The 17,186-nt window shown below is 44.5% G+C and overlaps 1 protein-coding gene across 2 annotated transcripts in view; it reads left to right on the top strand.

The window, feature by feature from the left end:
* The first annotated feature begins 421 nt into the window (after nucleotides 1–421).
* FAM20C (FAM20C golgi associated secretory pathway kinase) overlaps nucleotides 422–17,186 on the top strand; it is a 64,554-nt gene continuing 47,789 nt past the window's right edge. For both annotated transcript variants that reach the window (XM_054080241.1, XM_054080240.1), the window contains exons 1-3: nucleotides 422–1,164; nucleotides 3,062–3,234; nucleotides 12,283–12,361. In XM_054080241.1, coding sequence (XP_053936216.1) covers nucleotides 653–1,164; nucleotides 3,062–3,234; nucleotides 12,283–12,361 — 764 coding nt within the window. In that variant the 5' untranslated portion in view covers nucleotides 422–652. The remainder of the gene's footprint in view (nucleotides 1,165–3,061; nucleotides 3,235–12,282; nucleotides 12,362–17,186) is intronic.

The following is a 17,186-nucleotide window of genomic DNA, read 5'->3' as shown; positions in this document are numbered from 1 at the left end:
GCGCTTCTGCTGCATCACTGGTCAAATTCAAAGGAAGGGAGTCAGCGTTCCGAGCACAGCCAAATATTATGGATGATTTTTTTTCTTCTGCCGCCTTGCCGTACAGGTTTTCTTAATATATTCTTCCCACCCCCCCCCTTCCCTGTGTTTTTTGTTGTTGGTTTTATTTTTTTTAAAGTTTATTTAATTACAGCTGGTGTCAGACGCGATTTCTTTGCAAGAACCAGCTTTCCCTATTTGTTGTGATCCCTGTAATAAAAAGAGAGAGCGAGCGTGAACGGACGGCTTTAGACATTGCAACGCCGCTGGCTCTGTTTTCCTGTTGATTTTTAAAGGCTCGGTGCTTCGGGTTTATTTTTATTTTTATTTTTTTCCCCTTTTTTTCCCCTTTTATTTCTCCCCTTCTCCCTTCCCCCCCCCCTCCCTCCTCCCTCAAGTTCTTGATGATACTGAGAAATGAGGACCTATTGTTTTTAGCCTGTTTATTTCCCGGCGCCTATGGAGATCACTTTATTGACTTGATCGCTCTCCTCCCCACCCGCAAGGAACAAGCCAAAGCCCCGAGGGGGGGCTGGAAGACCCACACCCTCCCGACCCCCTCGGGACCGACCCTCCCTCCCTCTCCCTCGGTAATTTATTCTCCTCCCCGACCATGAAAATGCTCCTGGTGCGCAAGTTCCGCGTGCTGATCCTGATGGTGTTCCTGGTCGCCTGCACCATGCACATCATGATCGACCTGCTGCCTCGGCTGGAGCGCCGGAGCCCCGAGAGCCGCCCGGGCTGCTCCTGCCCGCCGCCCGCCGCGCCGCCCCGCGCCGCCCCGCGCTGGCCCGGCAAGCACACGCTGCGCATCCTGCAGGATTTCAGCGCCGAGCCCGCTTCCAACCTCTCGTCGCAATCCCGGGAAGCGGCGGAGCGGGCGGCGGGAGGAGGAGGAGGAGGTGGAGGAGGCGGCGGCGGGGCGGGGGGGGCGGCGCGGGGCAGGCGGTTGATCGCCCCCGGGGCTCCTCGCCCGCCGCCCCCCGCCGCCGCCGCCCCGCTGGCCGCGCTCTTCCAGCACCCGCTGTACCGCCTCGCCCTGCCCCCGCTGGCCGACGGCGACCTCCTCTTCAATGTCAACAGCGACATCAGGTTCAACCCGCGGGCGGCCGAGCGGAACGAGTGGTGAGTGCCGGGAGGGGGGGGGGGGAGGGGGTACCGAGCGGCGCGCTCTGCCCCGGGGATCGCTGCCTTGAAGGGATGGGGTCGTCTTGTAGCCGGGGTTGGGGTAAAGGCGGGTTTGGAGGAGGCGGAGGGTTAAACGGAGAGGTTCGGTGTCACTGGGAGAAAGAGGAATGGGACACGGGTGGGTGTTCCTTCCAAAAAACAAAAGAAAGTGCTATGAAATGCAGAATAGACACAGGAGAGCGAGAAAGGCACTGAGACCACGGGGGCCGTGTGCCCCGTACCCATCCCCAGCTATAACCAGGGGCAGATGCTGCCAGGAAAACAGTGCAAGAAAGACTGCGAGTCCACACGCCTCCCTCTCCAGTGCTTTCCTAGTCTCCACTCAACCGAAGCTCCGAGCACTGAGACCAGGCAGTAAGGCATCAACTTTTCTCGAAAGCAAGGTTTAATATCCCAAAAGCGTTCCACCTAGCAGCTATTTCATAGAATCATAGAACAGTGAGGGTTGGAAGGGACCTTAAAGATCATCCAGTTCCAACCCTCCTGCCAAGACCAGGGACATCTCGCTCAATCAGGCTGCCCAAGGCCCATCCAACCTGGCCTTGAGGTTTCTGCCTTGAGATTTCTGCCTTCGGGATCTGATCTGTGCCATGTTTTTCACCCTTGGTTAATTCCCAGTGTCCCAGCGCCTCTGCCTCTTCCCAGCCTTCAGAGCAGTTCGTTGCCTCTGTGAATCATGTGCCCTGTTGGCTCGTAAATGCTGAGAAATTTGAATGACTGAAAAATCCAAAGGCTCCTCTGATACAACAGCACCCTCTTCCAAACACGCTGACATTGTAATGTTGAAACAGCTGCATTGTACCCTGCGAAAGCTCTGTCGAGCTGCAGAGCAGTCAGCGTGATCGAAACCTTTAGAAAGAGAGGATAAATATTCCTCATTTCCGCCCCATGAGCGTGTGAATTATCCAGGCCCCATCCGTCCGATAATCGAAACTGACCGTCAAGTGAAACAACCTGGAAAAGTCCACATCTCTCTGAGAGTTAAAAAAAAAGAAAGAAAAAAAAAGAATCACAAGTGTCAAATGTGTGCATGTCTGGAGATGACTGAAAACACAGAGGACTTCTGGATCGAACGGATGCGATAGTGTGTTCAGTCGCTGAAGAGTGACATTATCATCGCTGCCCACAGTTCAGCTGCCTGTTGTACACGTTTTAATTAGCGCCTGCAGCCCTAGTTCACAGAACTAACATGAAATTGAGGAGTGAGAAGTCATTTGAACAATTCCTTTCCCTAACAATATCCTGCTGCTAGGGAAGGGGCATAACCACCCGGAGTTATGCTTTAGCAACTGGTTCAGTGATCCAATTTCTGCTCATTCTCTGTTTAAAAAAGAAAAAAAAGGAGAGTGGGAGCGTTTGGTACAATGGGTCGAGTTAGTGCTGCGGTCTCAGTTCCCAGCTCCAAGTCCCCATGGAATAAAGGTTCAGGATGATGCTGTCCTTTGGGTCAAACTTGTCAAAGGTGTGTGCAACGCAATACGCCTGCAACCTAAGCGCGATGTTATACTTGCAGGTCTGTGTTTATGCTGTGTAAGGGCCTCTGCTAACACTCAGTGATGTCACTCTGAGTTTTGCTCCTGTTTTTCATGGGGCTTAAATGAGGCAGGAAGAGTGGAGGTGAAAATCCATCTCCCACTCAGCTGCCACGCGACCAGTGCAGGGACAAACTGAGGACTTCTGCCTCTGTAGGGCTTAGACTTTCCAAGTTGTCACATTTTAAGCCCTGTTTCTTGATGCCTGTTATGAACTGTAACATTGTTTCTTTCTCCTCATTTTTGGGTTTTTTTGTTTTGTTGTGTTTTTTTTCTTTTTTTTTTTTTGTTTTTGGTGGTAGGCAAAATGAAGATAATGAAGAATTTTTGCCAACTGGAGAAACCTCCATAGACTCCTACCCAAACTGGTTAAAATTCCACATTGGCATTAATCGGTACGAGTTGTATTCCAGACATAATCCAGCAATTGAGGCTTTACTACAAGACCTGGTCTCCCAAAAGATAACCAGTGTTGGTACGTTCAGATATATATCATTCTTTTATGATTATTTCCTCATTGTTCAGGATCTTATTGCTGTTTGAATATTAATTAATATTTTTGCATGGCTTCTCTCTGGTGTGCCCACAACATTGCTTCCTCACTTCTGTGCTTATTTTCCTGTTAAACATACAAAGATACTGCCAGTTCTGTATTACCTGAATGATTGAAAAATCTGCCAGCAAGGTAAACCCCATTCATTTCAGAGATCTTTTAGTCTCAATCAGGCTGAAAGTGCCCTATTTGAGTCTTTAAAATAAATATAATAGTGAAAAAGGACGGCAAAAAGCAGATAGCATCTTGCATGAGATAGATTTGTATTAATAGATGATTATTATTTGAAAGACCGTGTCTGGCAGTGCTCGTCTTCCCGAGGAAGGAGAGAGGCTGCTGACCTGCAGCTCTGCAGCGGTGGCTGCAGGAGCATCGGGCGCCACAGGGCTCTGCAGCTCAGCGGAGCTGCAGCTTCCCTCAGCATCACACAGGGAGCTGCAGGCAGGCAAGCCTCCAGCTGAGGAGGTTCAGCTCTGTTTATTCTGCTTGAAAATCCACAACAGGGATGCGCCCGTGCCAACCTTTGATTCTGGTGAAACAAGGTGACACAATTTGGGGCTTTTCTCCAAAGCTGTTGAATGGCAGCGTGTGTCTCCTTGAATTTACCTGCTTAGCTGCACGGAGCAAGAAAACCACAACCCCAAATGAAAGCCCTGGGATGTTAAAAAAATGCACATCCCGTGGTTTCCAGAGGTAGAGAGCTGCACCGCAGCCAGTGGTTTCCATCAGCCAGGCAGAAAATGAAGTTGCTTGTACTGACCACTAAGTTGCTAAGTCTGTTTTAGAGGGATGAAACATCAGGAGCTCTGTAAAAGTGCTGATAGTGTGTTGGTACTGTGAGATGAGGTCAGCAGGTCTTTAACCCTGCAAGGCAAAAATTCCCCTGGCTTCAGCAGGAAATGGCCTGTGCAAGAATAGCGTGAGCAACCCCAAGGTTTACATTTTCCATCGTGTGAATCGCAGCAGCTGCTGAGTTGGAATAAGGGAGATGCTCAGACATCAAGAATGGGCTGCTTTGGCTGATCCGGGTGGAGCAGGTGTAAAATGCAGGGTGCCACAGGAGAGCTTTGCCTCCATGAATTGAGCTGCCCAGTGGCTGTACTCAGCACACAGTTCTGCTCTGAGCTTTTCTGGGACAGGATTTTGTATAAGGCGGTCTGTGGTACCCGGGTACCATCCCACACATTGGATTCAAGGGTCCAGTGGACACCTAGCTCACGAAACACAACTGACACAGGCTCATTGATTAACCTGTGATGGGTTTTCTGTCCCCAAAACTCTGGATCAGAGTGATTCATTACAGAGCTCAGGTTTGACAATTAAGCCGTGTATTTTCCCTTCCCTAGCTGAGATTTGGCACTGCAGGTAGCAGCAGACTCTGCCCACACTCCACTGGTCTGTGCTGGAGGGCACAAAAGCACTGTACAGACGTAGTCCAAGTGATTTTCTCCTTGACATAGCCTTCGCCTTTCCTGAATTCTCCCCTCAATGAAAACCAGTTTCTGGAATATTAGTGACATGTGCCAATGGGGATTGAGCCAACACTTTATAACATGTGTTAACATTGCTCTTTGAGCATGTTCATTGAGGAGCAAAAGACAGATGCTCTGCCCCTCCCTGTTCCCCACAGAGGGACCAGGCTGTCCCCAGCTCTGTGCCGAGGTGGTACTCAACCAAACCATCTCCCAGCTCATCTTTGAGGTTTACACAAAACTCATTGCCCATAGCGGTGTTTCATACTGCGTGGCTGCTAAGTGTATTGATCTCTATCTACCTCTTCAACACATTAGAGCTCAGCGGTGTTGTCTGCGCAGGAGGAGAGCAGTGTTTGCAGCAAACTCAGCAGTATTCGAGCCATAAAGTCTGTCACTTCTGCAGAGCAGTGGGATGGTTAAGGTTCATGTAGGAACTTGGAAAATAGTGGGGAAAAAAAGGGAGGAAAGAATAAGAAATGATAGTTTAGTAGTCACTCTTCACTTGTGCTTCTGGGCATGTTGCTTAACCTCTCTATGCTTCAGTTAACCTAGCAGCAAAATGGTTATTAGAAAAAGTCGGAGTGAGATCCTGGTCCTGGTGACGTAAGTGGAAGTTTTGCCGTTCACTTCCCTGGGGCCATGATTTCACCTAATGTGTCATATAGATGTGTCATGAGGTTTCCATTAATTATGGTTTTGATAGAGCTTTCAGATCAACGAGGGGAAAGGGCCATGGGCCCATGGAGGAAGATTTATGATTGTCATTAGCAATTTCCTATGGGATTGTCTCTCTGTCAATGTTTGAACAAGGCTCTTCAGAGCACGGTAGGGCCTCTTGTGCCCCTGACAAAAGTACAGAGCCATGATTCCTATCAATGATTCAATATCATTTCCATAAATTAAAACATGAGGTACCTTTGGTATTGGTACCGATCATTGTGGGAACTGACAAGGAATGATTCCTACACATAAATCCCAGTCTAAAATCAAGCCTATGGAAATGGAAAGGGTTCTTTGTCAATAGAAAGATGCCAGGATCTGAATTTTGCTTGTAGCATCCGCTGCCTGCCTCCTTGGGGTCTCAGGAGCTTTCAGTCAGGTTGCAAAGCAAGAAAGAGCATATTGTTAATATTATTTTATTTTTTACATGGTGCAGCACGTCTTGGTTTTTCAGGTGTTTAAAAATACATGTTTTAGAGTGATACCTGCCAGTTTTCAGTTTTACTGCAGTTTTACAGAGCAGCAGCAGGGATTCAGAAGCACGTACGCTAGTTAATGAAGAGTAATATATTTGACCAAAGGATATTTATAGGGCTGTTTCTTTTCATATTCCTGCGTATTTTCTCAGTTGTCTAGTTTTTTTTCTGTACGGTCAATTTATATCATTTTGTTTTTTTAAGGCACCTGCAAAGAAGGTTAGAATTAAAGTGAAATCTTCGTAATGCTCAAACTTCAGGCTTCTTTTTTAGAAATGGGAGAATTAAATATGCAGGCTCATAGATGAAATGGGATACTGCTTTATTCAGTTTCTTCCCAGTATTTAGATTTGCTTTGGCAGTTATAGTATTAGGTGATTTTCTGTGCTGGTTCTTGATACCTACAATAATTAGATCCAAACTGCAGCTAAGCAACTTTCTCAGCCACACTGTAATTTCAGCGCTCAGCTCGCATTGTATCGGGAGGAGAGTGGTGACCAGCTTGATCCCCCTGCCATCTATCAGCACTGCTCACATGACTCTGTAACGTGCAGCGTTATTTTAAAATGAAAATGGTGACAGAAGCAATTCCCAAGAGCAGGGAGCACCAAGGTGACATTTTCTTGATGTTAAAGTTTAAATGGAACAAATCATGGATGGGAAGGAGCATCACATTCAGCTCCCACAGTGACACCTAGAGCTGGCCTTGAAAAGGACAGGGTTACCCTGAGCTTTCAAGCTGAGGATGGATTGTGCATCAATATATGTATTTCCTATTCGTTTTGTTCAGCATAACGGGATCGCTCTTAATTTGATTTAATTCACTGAAAATTTCCTCCTGCCGTAAATAGAGCCTAGAGAGAATTGTTTTTCCACCGAGCGCTGAAACCCAGTTTTCAGAAAAGCACAGGCAATTGCAGATTTCCTTTGCCTTTCGTAACTGTTTATTGCATGCATAAATAACCCTACTTAGGTATTTTCTTGCACATTTACAAGACATCTGTACATAATTGTGGCAGCACTGTCAGCAGTTAAACAACAAATATGGCATGGTGCATTGTAGGGGCAGTGTGATCTTGATCTCGCTCACATTGCTGTCTGGAGCTGTGCGGTGGAGCTGCCTCTGGAGCAGGAAAGGCTTTTGTAATTCCTGGGTTTAGTTGCATTTTAATTTTTGGTTCTTTAAATGCTGTGGTGGGAGAGGTTTGGAAACAATCCCTGAGTGAGTTCATTTCTGAACCTGTGATGCCTTCAGTTTGTACAGGCAGTAATTAGAGAGCAAGCATGGGTGATTGCTCACACAGTGAATAAGTGCTGCAGTTAGCTAAGGTGGACTCTGCTTCAAGTCAGGAAAGGAAAAAAATGAAAGGAAAAAGACAAGATGCTAAATACTGAACCTAAATTCTGGTGCTACAGGAAATTATAAAAAACTCATCCAAAGGAAGGGGAAAAGTGCTGTTGAGAACATGTAAAAGCTATAATGAAATGTAGCATCATTGATTTACTGTATAAGAAAACAATGAATCTGCCAAGAGTCAACAGACTGATTTAATATGCAATTCCAGAAAGGAAGAGACCTAGGATGTACTACCAATGCCTCTGAATGATTTCACAGATCTCTTCCTCTCCAGAAGTCTTTTACTCTCTTGACTAAATCAAGAAAGGCCTTTAAAAACAGGTTAGCAGAGTTGGCTGAACAAGAACAAATTAAGAGATGATGAGGGCTTGGATTTGTTTTGAAATATGTTCTTTACAGCTTGTACCAGGGCCATGTCTCTAGCCTCAGGCAATATGTTATTTGTTAAAGCAAATCAACATGTTTATGTTAGATTTAAGCTTGATCTATAAATAGGAATCCAAAATGGATCTGAATATCCTGTTTCAAATGCTTCTGCATCCTAAACTTTGACAGTATCTCACTTCTCAGGCATTAACATTACGTAATTAAATGCAATTTCAAAAATTTGTTGAATTCTGAGCAAATCTGGGTTCGTGGGTCCTGTTGAGACTCTCCCTCTCCATTGAAAGATGATATAGTCTAGACAAGCCAGGAGGATGAGAGCTATCATGCATCAAAACAGAGGAGCTGGAAATCCAGATCTATTAGAACTCCAAATCTTTTCAGGTCAGATCACTTCGGGCAACACTGAGCCTCTGCTAGGCATTAGTACCACGTTCTTTAGAAGAGAGAGGCAGCACATAGCATACAGTGATAAAAAGGTAATTGAGAGATGATACTACTGCATCTTTTATATTGGAAGGTGTCTAAGTATCAGGAGGGGAATTCAGTTCTTGTATTGATGAGAGGACAAAGCGGGGAAGTAGCAGACATGGCATGTGGCAGTGACAACAGGCTCATAGATGTAAAAGGAGCAGGGATTTTTGGAGGCTTGATCCAAAGTCTGTCAGAGAAACCAGAAGGAATCCCACCAGTTTCACTAGTCTTAGGACAAGACTCTAATCCCACACTCAAGCAAAAAGATATTTCAGGGAATTTTTTTTTTGCATGGCCTCCCGAAGTTAGGAAGATTGCTGATCACACCCAAAAGCCCTTGCAATGGGTTAACAGGAAAGGTTAATGCTGCTTTCCATTTTCTTCTTCATTGGGGGGAAAAGAGAGGCTTTGAGTTGCCTGAAGATAAAAAGTAATTATTGTACTGGGATTTGTTTTTTAACACTGTGCCAGTATATCCAGGAGCTGTGTAAGACTTGATTTGAAGTACCTGCTGGGAGCTAGCAGGTTTATAAAGTCTTTTACAGAGCTGTTCATGACCTGTGATGTTACAGTATCTTCAGAATATTTTTAAGCTTAAAAAACAAAAAAGATGAATTCAGAGTGTGACTAGTGGTTCCTGTGGAGTCAATACAGTCTCATATTGCAAGGTCTTAAAAATACCTAAGCTTGCTGATTGTAGTTGTGACAGATTGTGATTGTTTAGCGTCCTCCGAGTTCTTGGAAAATTGTATATGCTGCTTCTGGGTATTGTTAATGCTTCAGAAACGTTCCTATGGGCAGTAGGTGAAGGAACAAGGGCATCTCCATGTAAGCAAACAGTATTTGTTCAGTATAAGCTCCTGGAAGATGATGGGACTACTCCTGTTTGGCTGTAATGGCCAGAGGGACATGTATAACTGGGGTCTAAAGAGAGTTAGAAAGGGAGTTCCTGAAGGAATGAAGCTCAGAAAATAAGAGGGAAGCCAGCAGGCAAACGTAACGCTATGTTAGGACAAGGGAAGTAATCTGACTTAGAAGTCTGAATGAATTATCTCCAAGGAGACCCGTTTTTTTCTGGCATTACTACCCCTAAAGTTTGGGCACCCTGGGCAGCTGGTGGCTTTCCCCAGGCCCCGCTCCCAAGTCTGCTTAGCTTGGAGGTGCATGAAGGATCTTGTTGAGTTCAACAGGACGGTCGGTCTAAGCTCAACACCGTGTTTCCCTCCTGCATTGCTTACAATGTTAGACTCTTAACTAGTCTGACTTGGAGGGTGGCTTTGAGTCACCTCCAGCCTGACCGACACATCCGTAGCACTGAATGAGCAGCCAAAGGGAGAGTATCTGCATGCGAGTCCAGATGACGTGGATGAAACCAATGTGGAGCTCTGACACGCATTGGCCATGATGCATGTGGGTTCCAGCATGCCCTGCTGTAAGGCACAATGGGGCACTGTTCCTACCAATATCATCCCCTGGTTTGAGGACATCCCAAGTTTACTCCTAGCAGCAGTGGGGGACAACATGCCAGCAAAACTTGTGTTTGGTTGGGGCTACTATTGCAACCAATTAAGGCAATACAATAAGATGGATCTAAAAAGACCAGAGAGATGCTTGTGTCTTACTTCAGCTCAATTCCTTCTGACAGGAAACCAGGCCTTTGTGTCTCATGGAAGAATTATTCTGAATTGTTAATCTTCTTCATACGTTTCCCTGCTTGGTGATGACACAGTCATTGTTGAGTTCGGCTGCTAACAAAATCATTATCTGTCGAGTGGTTTCAATTTGCTGAGAAATCAGTCCTCTTAGTGTATCCGAAGCTTTGTGCTTAGAAAAGGGCACACTGGAACATCTTTTTTCCTTCTTCTTTGCTTTGCTGTGATTTCCCAACTGTTTGGCTTCCCAGCTATACCTCAAAATAGGCTCTATCCTTCCCTTTTCTCTGGTGGCTTACAGGATCTTTGGTATGTTTTGGATGTACACGTCTCACAGAGGAGAGGGACTCAATTTCTAACCCCTGAGCTCCTCAGAATTGAGAGAAAAAGCATAAATTACATCAATTTTAGAGAAAAAAACATTAGGTCTTCAGTTGGTGTGAGCAGTATTCAAGCAACTGTGTTGAGGTTGGCAGAGCTGAGGAGAGTTATGCGTGACAGACAGGAGGCAATTCTGCATTTTAGTAATGAGGCTGTTATTACTGACCTAGATGGAGATACACCTGTTCATGTAGGCTATCATACAGATTATGCCTTAAATAACCGTGCAAACCCCATACCTTTGACAGCATCTGCGTAGGGAAGGTGGTGGGGGCTGGTCCTGGGCATTGCCATGCATCCGTGTGGGCATGAGGCAAGGGCAGCTCCAGCTGCCTGCTGTCCTAACCAACCAGAAGTGTTTCCAGAGTGCATACCTGGCCTATAATGGTCTTAGGACAGCATATTTAGGTTCTTGGCTGGAGGATTGCTGCTTCTCTTTGCCTTCAGGCTCCAGGATGGGTATGAAAAGGTCTACTGCTCCTTCTTCCCTCAGGGGCAGATCAACTGACCTGCAGAAGAAAGGGAGTTCGATATGTGAACAACATATGCTTCTGCTTTACCTGTTCTGTGCAAGTTATTTAATGCCCTTTAATTTCTAATTATTTATTTATTCCTTTGGGATAAACTGGAAATGCAAGAGAAGGCTGAGGTCAGCAACACAACAAGGCAGGAGGGATTTTATTCTAATGGAAGTATAATTACACCGACCAGATTTGCATAGCATTTTGTTGCAAAAATATAGATTACAAGTGCTGAAAGAGAGCTGATGACCTATCAGTAATAAGACACAGAGATGAGGAATTGAAAGGATGTGCAGCTGATGGCATTGGATAGAGAAAAAAATGAACAAGCTATAAGGGTGGAACAAGGGCAGCTCTAAGTCAAAACTTACAGAGCAAGGTAGCTTGGCATTTATGTAGTTCTCCAGTTGACATGGGTTTTGTCAGAAATGTAAAGAAAGGGGTTGATTATCTGATCATATGTAGGAAGCATTTTTAAAGGACTGACTCATCCGCGCAGACACGACTGCCATGGCCTGCCTCTCTGAACACAGAAGCGAATTAAGGAGTCAGGTTGTAGGTCATTTCATTTATTCAGAGCGGTTTGGATTGAGGTGGTAAAAAAGCAGCTGATTTGCCAAAGTATATATTTGTCTTTTTTAAGTAACCTTATCATTGAGTAAAATGCTTTTTTTTTTAATGAATCCTTTTATTAAAAAAAAGTACCTTCTGACTTTAGAAACATGGATGTTAACAGGATATTGTCCAACTTGTGCAGGCTGGTATAAATAAATGTCAGTCTTAAGTTCCAATTAGCTCTCAGCTGAGAAGTGAGCACATTTAGTATTTGAGCAAAGATGTCCCTCGGTGTGCAGTATGGACCACAGTCCCTGCCACCTCCGTGTGCCCTCTCCTCCCCTCCCAGCAGAGCCAGCAGCCCGCTCTGCACAGCTCTGCTCTTCCATACGAACCGCCTTGATGTGCATTGAAGTTAATGGATGGGCTTGGGTACATATCCACTGTGCGTAGAGGAGGTGAATTTACATATCTCTACTGCTCAGAAGCAATTATTAAAATCACAGAGGAGATCAGAGATTGCTATAGTATCTGCTCATAGTTTTAATTAAGGAGACGTCTGCTGTGCATTGGACTGTACAGCCCAGCTGCAGTGTTGCTTGAAAGCACCCCATCTCCTTTCCCAATGCGAGTCCCTTGTTAGAAGGAACTCCAAAAGCTATTGAAGATGGAGAAAACAAGACTCCAACGGTCTGTTTCTATACATGCCATTCAATTAGGGTGCATAGTGGCCAACTGGAGAAGACACAGGGAGTCCAGTCTGTTCGTAGTCCTGGTTGGCAGCCCAAAGCCCTCCCTTGGACTCTGCACCTGCTGAATAATCTGTTGTCCGGTTAGGATTACCCCGCTTAGTGCTCAGATATCGCAGTGCTGAATCTAATACAGAGCAAAAGATATGTGATTTTGTTTCAAGGAAGCTGAATGTAAGTAGATCAGCATGTAGCATTTGAAAGCCCTTTTTTTTTTCTCCCGCAGCCATGAAATCAGGAGGCACCCAGCTGAAACTGATCATGACGTTCCAGAACTATGGACAAGCATTGTTCAAACCGATGAAGTAAGTAAAGAAAATCTGTGTTGGAAAGTGAAATTGTGATGCAAAAGCCTGCTGCCATTTTCTAAGCCGCCGAAAGTTTTCTGTGGTATCTCTCGGGTCGATGTGTCTGGTTCCCTAGGCTTGCTGCTGAATGCAGAGCTTCAGGAGCTGCTGAAACCTTGCCTTGCTAGACTGGTCTTTGGAAAAGGCATTGAGAGGCTTCAGATACATTGCAGTCTTCTCGGGAATGTTAGTCACTCTGATCTCTGTGAAATCTCCCATGACAAATACAGTATGTTTTCAGCATTTCTTTGTTATGTAAATTTACTCCACAAGCCTGAGCTTTATCCAGAGTCCATGCTTCTCTGGAATATGGCCAGAGAAGAGACATGGTTCAGCAAAGCTTTGGGAAGAGCTAAATAGTATCTGGCTGATAAATTATAATTTAATCCATTGATTTATTGTTGTTTGTATTAAAGGGTTGTATTAGTCATTTGGCTGTGACTATACTGACTCTGTGTAAGTGAGTTTATCTGAGAGTGGTACTCTCAGATCTGAGAGAGGTAATGAATCTAGAGAGAAAGGGAAGGACAAGGATGATGCAGCCTTGATATGCACCTGCCCAGATCCCATTGAAATCAGGGAAGTTATTCAGATACAAAGCAGATGTAAATGAGTTCTGAATCCTAACCTGTATGTTTGTGTTATAATAAGGAAAATTACTCTGTACTTATTGTGGAGGGTTTAGTAAAGACACTCGGAGCTGCAAAATGGTTATTGAAGCTACTCAATATCGGTGTCAATGGTGCCACTGGAACAGTAAATTCATTTTCCTCTCTTGTTCCCACTGTAGGGAAGTTCAGTTAATTTCCTCTAGCATGGTCCGTAAAAGACTAAAGTAACCAAGAATAAGTGGTTAGGAATATGTGTTGGCATTGTGTTACAGTTATAGTGGGAGGCACAGCTTGGGGGGTAAGCTGCTGGCTGGAGACTGAGAAACTCCCTGTTTCACCATAGATTTTGCTATAAACTGACCTCAGATAAGTCAGGATTTGACTTGATCTCATTTCACTGCTAGAAAGGCCGAATAATCGGTACCACTTTCCTTCAACTCATGTTTGAGCAGGGGCACTCCTTATGCGAATTTATGCTGGGAATCACAAGGAAAGCCTATGAACTTCCAGGCAGCACATGGCATTTGTGCAAAGGCTGAATGCCTCTGTGTTACTTCCCAAATTGCACACAAATTTCTTCATGTTTCTAGTGAACCACTGATTGCCAGGGAGAGGTCAGAGGCGGCACAGATAATAGTGGCAAGTCAGAGGGAAGGTGGTATCAGAGAGCATCAGCTCCAACATCTTCCCTTCCTCACTCTGCCCTTTCCTTGAACTTTCAGATCCTCAGTTCCTCAGTCTATTGGTCCATCCTCCTACATCTGCAACTTTGATGCATATAAACACAATTTGTATCTTGTCCTGCACCTGAATCAAGAACTAGATGGGTTTGAGCAGCCTTTAACTATTTGCCAGAATTGTGGTTGTTCTGTTGGCTTTTTACATAGTGTGTAATTTGTTACTTCTCCATTTGCTGAGACGCAGATAATCGTTATAATTGGTATGACATTGTAATCCTGGGAATTCTAATGAGGTCAAATAAAAAGTTTATCGTTTCTACTGTACTATACACAGCCTTAGCAAGATGATGGATGACAATAGAGGTATGCCCACGTTCGTGTGTAGAAACAATTACTACCATCCACTAGAATAATAGGAAACGATGATGTCTTAATAATTCCTTTTGCCTGATTTGAAGGGCAAATCACCTCTCTTTGCATTGCATATGCCACTGGAAAAAGCAGCGTTAGAGCATTGAGCAGCTGCTTTCCCAGGCAGCACACCTTACAGCAGGAATGCTGCTGCATTTGTGCTGAGCATCGCTGAACACATTAGTGATTTTGAATAAGGATGTCTGCAAGTATTTGTCTTCATTCTGATAACAGCGAACAGGGAGCCAGATGCTCAGCTAGCATAAATCTTTCTAGCTACTTTGGCATCTGGTCCCATTGGCCACTTTCACCAGCTTGTGGACTGTTGTTGAAGTTCGTGGAGAGTTTTGCAGCATCATTTCTTTACACAAAAATAAGCAGCCTAGAACTACCAAATAAAGAACCCCCATGACTTTAAAGCTGTGACACTTCTTCTTGCTGGGTCTTCTTCAGACCCTAGACAGTCTTCCAGGATGTTTCTGCTGCTCCTTCATTTCTGCAGGGTACCCTTCTGATCCAGGCTTCACAAAACTAAGTGTGACTTTCCTAGGACCGGAGGCTATAGGGATCTCACAGACCAGGGCCAGACCTCCGTGGTCATCAGGACTGGGACGCTTTTTCTGAATAGCTTAATTTTTTTAAATGAAACATCATCCTGATGACCGCTGCTGAAGTCAGGTTGTGGAAGTGAGCCCTGGGAGGATAGTCAGGACATCCCCATGTGGTACATTCTATGTGTTTCAGCTGTTACTGGGTTATCAGCTCCACGGCTTTTCAAAGCAAGAGAAATTATGTTTTTCTCTCTCTTGAGCTGATAAGCCTCTTAGTACAAGCAACCTTTTTCATGAATCCCAGGTAACACAACCGTTGAACAGCGCTGAGTACCAAGCTGCAAATGAAAACCGGGGCCTCAGCGCATCTCTTCAGTGCAGAAGAAGGCAATATGAGTTGCATCTGTGTGTTAAACTGAACGAGCCACTGTTTTTTATAGAGCAGAGTTCGTGTCAGTAGGATTTCAGGCCTGATCCCGAAGAAAATTGATAATCTTGAGTCTCTCACCCTGTCTGAGATCCAAAGTAATGAAAGCTGAATCGTTTGAGGTACCTATAGGGTAATATGCAGTCACGAGGCCAGTCTCTACTTACCTTTGATTCATTTGAACTACTTGAAAAGCTATTTTTGCTATATATATATAGCTGTACTCGGTATCTTCTAAACTGAATTGATATCAAGCAGGATTGCAGCAGGTAGGGGAGACAATACGGACCCTTCCCTGACAGAGCCAGGCATCTGCTAGCAGAAGGGGAGGTCTCCAGACCTTTGGCAGTGACTTTTGCAGCGTAGTCATAGCAAAATATACACCCTGGCAAATTGCTTGAAACCCTGCAGAACTCATCTGACTTGCTGTGCCCTTTCCCAGCCTCCTAATCCCATGTTGAATTTATCCAGGGAGTAAGCCAGCTCCAGAAGGGCCCAGGCAGGGTCTGGAAATGGGAAAAACAGAATCTGCCTTTGGCACCTTTTGTGCTCGGTGTTTGATATTAACTGACAACTCTTCATCTGATCATTGATTCAGGATAGCGGAGCAAATGAGAGGAGGGAAGCTTAACAGGCAGGGAAATACGATAGTGGTAAATAAAGCCTGATCAACGGCAATTATTTTATTTATTTGCGTCTCTGCATCTTCATTTTCTGGAATAATTGCCCATAAAGTGTTACAGAGGAAGCCAAATCTATTTATAAATCCTGTGGCCCAGTGTAGATTCCTTTGCTAATTCCAAATGCATCATAGAAAAAGCGAGTATTTGCTAAAACTCCAGGGAAGATTTAATGTATTTGCAATGTATCTTACAGCTAATGTGTAGTTTTATTTAGCTCATAACAGTTCAATCATACAAAATTATTACCAGATGGGACAGGAAAAAAATAGCAACCTCCCTTTCTCCCATGATTAGTGTGTCTAACTCCGCTGATATTGTACAGCATAATAAAATTTATTTACGTGATCACTGATATCTGCAGCCATAGCTTACTATATGACCTATCAGGTGGGGATGGTGTAAACCCATAAATTTCAAAGAATTTTGGCTTATTGGCTCGAAAGGAACATGCGCTTTATAGTTTTATTTGGTTTCCCTTTGTTTCTGCTAGCTGGTGTAGTTAAATAGCTGGCTCAGCAGCAAAACCAACACACTATTTTTTTTTCTTCCCAAGGCTTTATTCTTGAAGGGGGAGATTCTGCTCCAGCAGAGTCAGTGTTCGGATTCCTATTGCATACAATGTTGCCAGGATTTTGAGAGAAGTTTTTACAGTTCCTTATGGAAAAGCCAAATGTGATCAAATAGAAAATTATATCTTGTTACTGGAGTGGTGAGAAAAGTGTCCCTTGGTATGTGTTTAAGAATGACAGTCCCAGTTTTATAGAGTGCTCTGTACAAATGTGTAGAAAAAGTATTCACTATAAAATATTTGAGGCTTATTTGTTCCATTCAAAGAAATACTACTGCATCTAGTGATTTCACTTTTGACCGAAACTGAGATAAAAGCCAGTTCTGTTCCAACTTTAGATTTTGCTGATATTTTTAACATATTTTTCCTTGTCTTCTGTTTTTACGAGTCACAGTACAGATTTGGTAAGAACCGCATGGCCGTTTCTTTGAGTAGCTGAAGGACACAGCTAAAGTCTTTAATAAAGTAGAACCAATTAGCATCAGGGTGATGCCAGGCCAGAAGAGACTTTTGCGTTCATGAAATCCAGTCTCCTTGAATCACAGGTGACTGTCTCAGCCATTTATTAACTGATCAAACGCTGCTGCCCATGTCTTTATACCTTCTGGCCGTGTAATCCCTCCTGAAACTCTCTGCTGTTGAAATAATGCCAGGTGGGAGCATCTCCTGGTTCCTGCAGCTCTCGGGGACATGAGGCATCCCAGCGCCAGCCACAACACAAGCTGGTAGTCGCAGTCTAGTGTGAAGCTAATGCCCTAGAAAAATAAAACTAGCACACTCACCTTTCAGTATCTGTAACGTTCTTACAGCATATCTTTTGGATCAAAGACATGGGTGCTGTTGGCTGAGCTC

Source organism: Cuculus canorus, chromosome 15 (assembly GCF_017976375.1).
Source record: "Cuculus canorus isolate bCucCan1 chromosome 15, bCucCan1.pri, whole genome shotgun sequence".
Lineage (NCBI taxonomy): Eukaryota > Metazoa > Chordata > Aves > Cuculiformes > Cuculidae > Cuculus > Cuculus canorus.
This window is presented reverse-complemented; position numbering and strand designations above follow the sequence as displayed.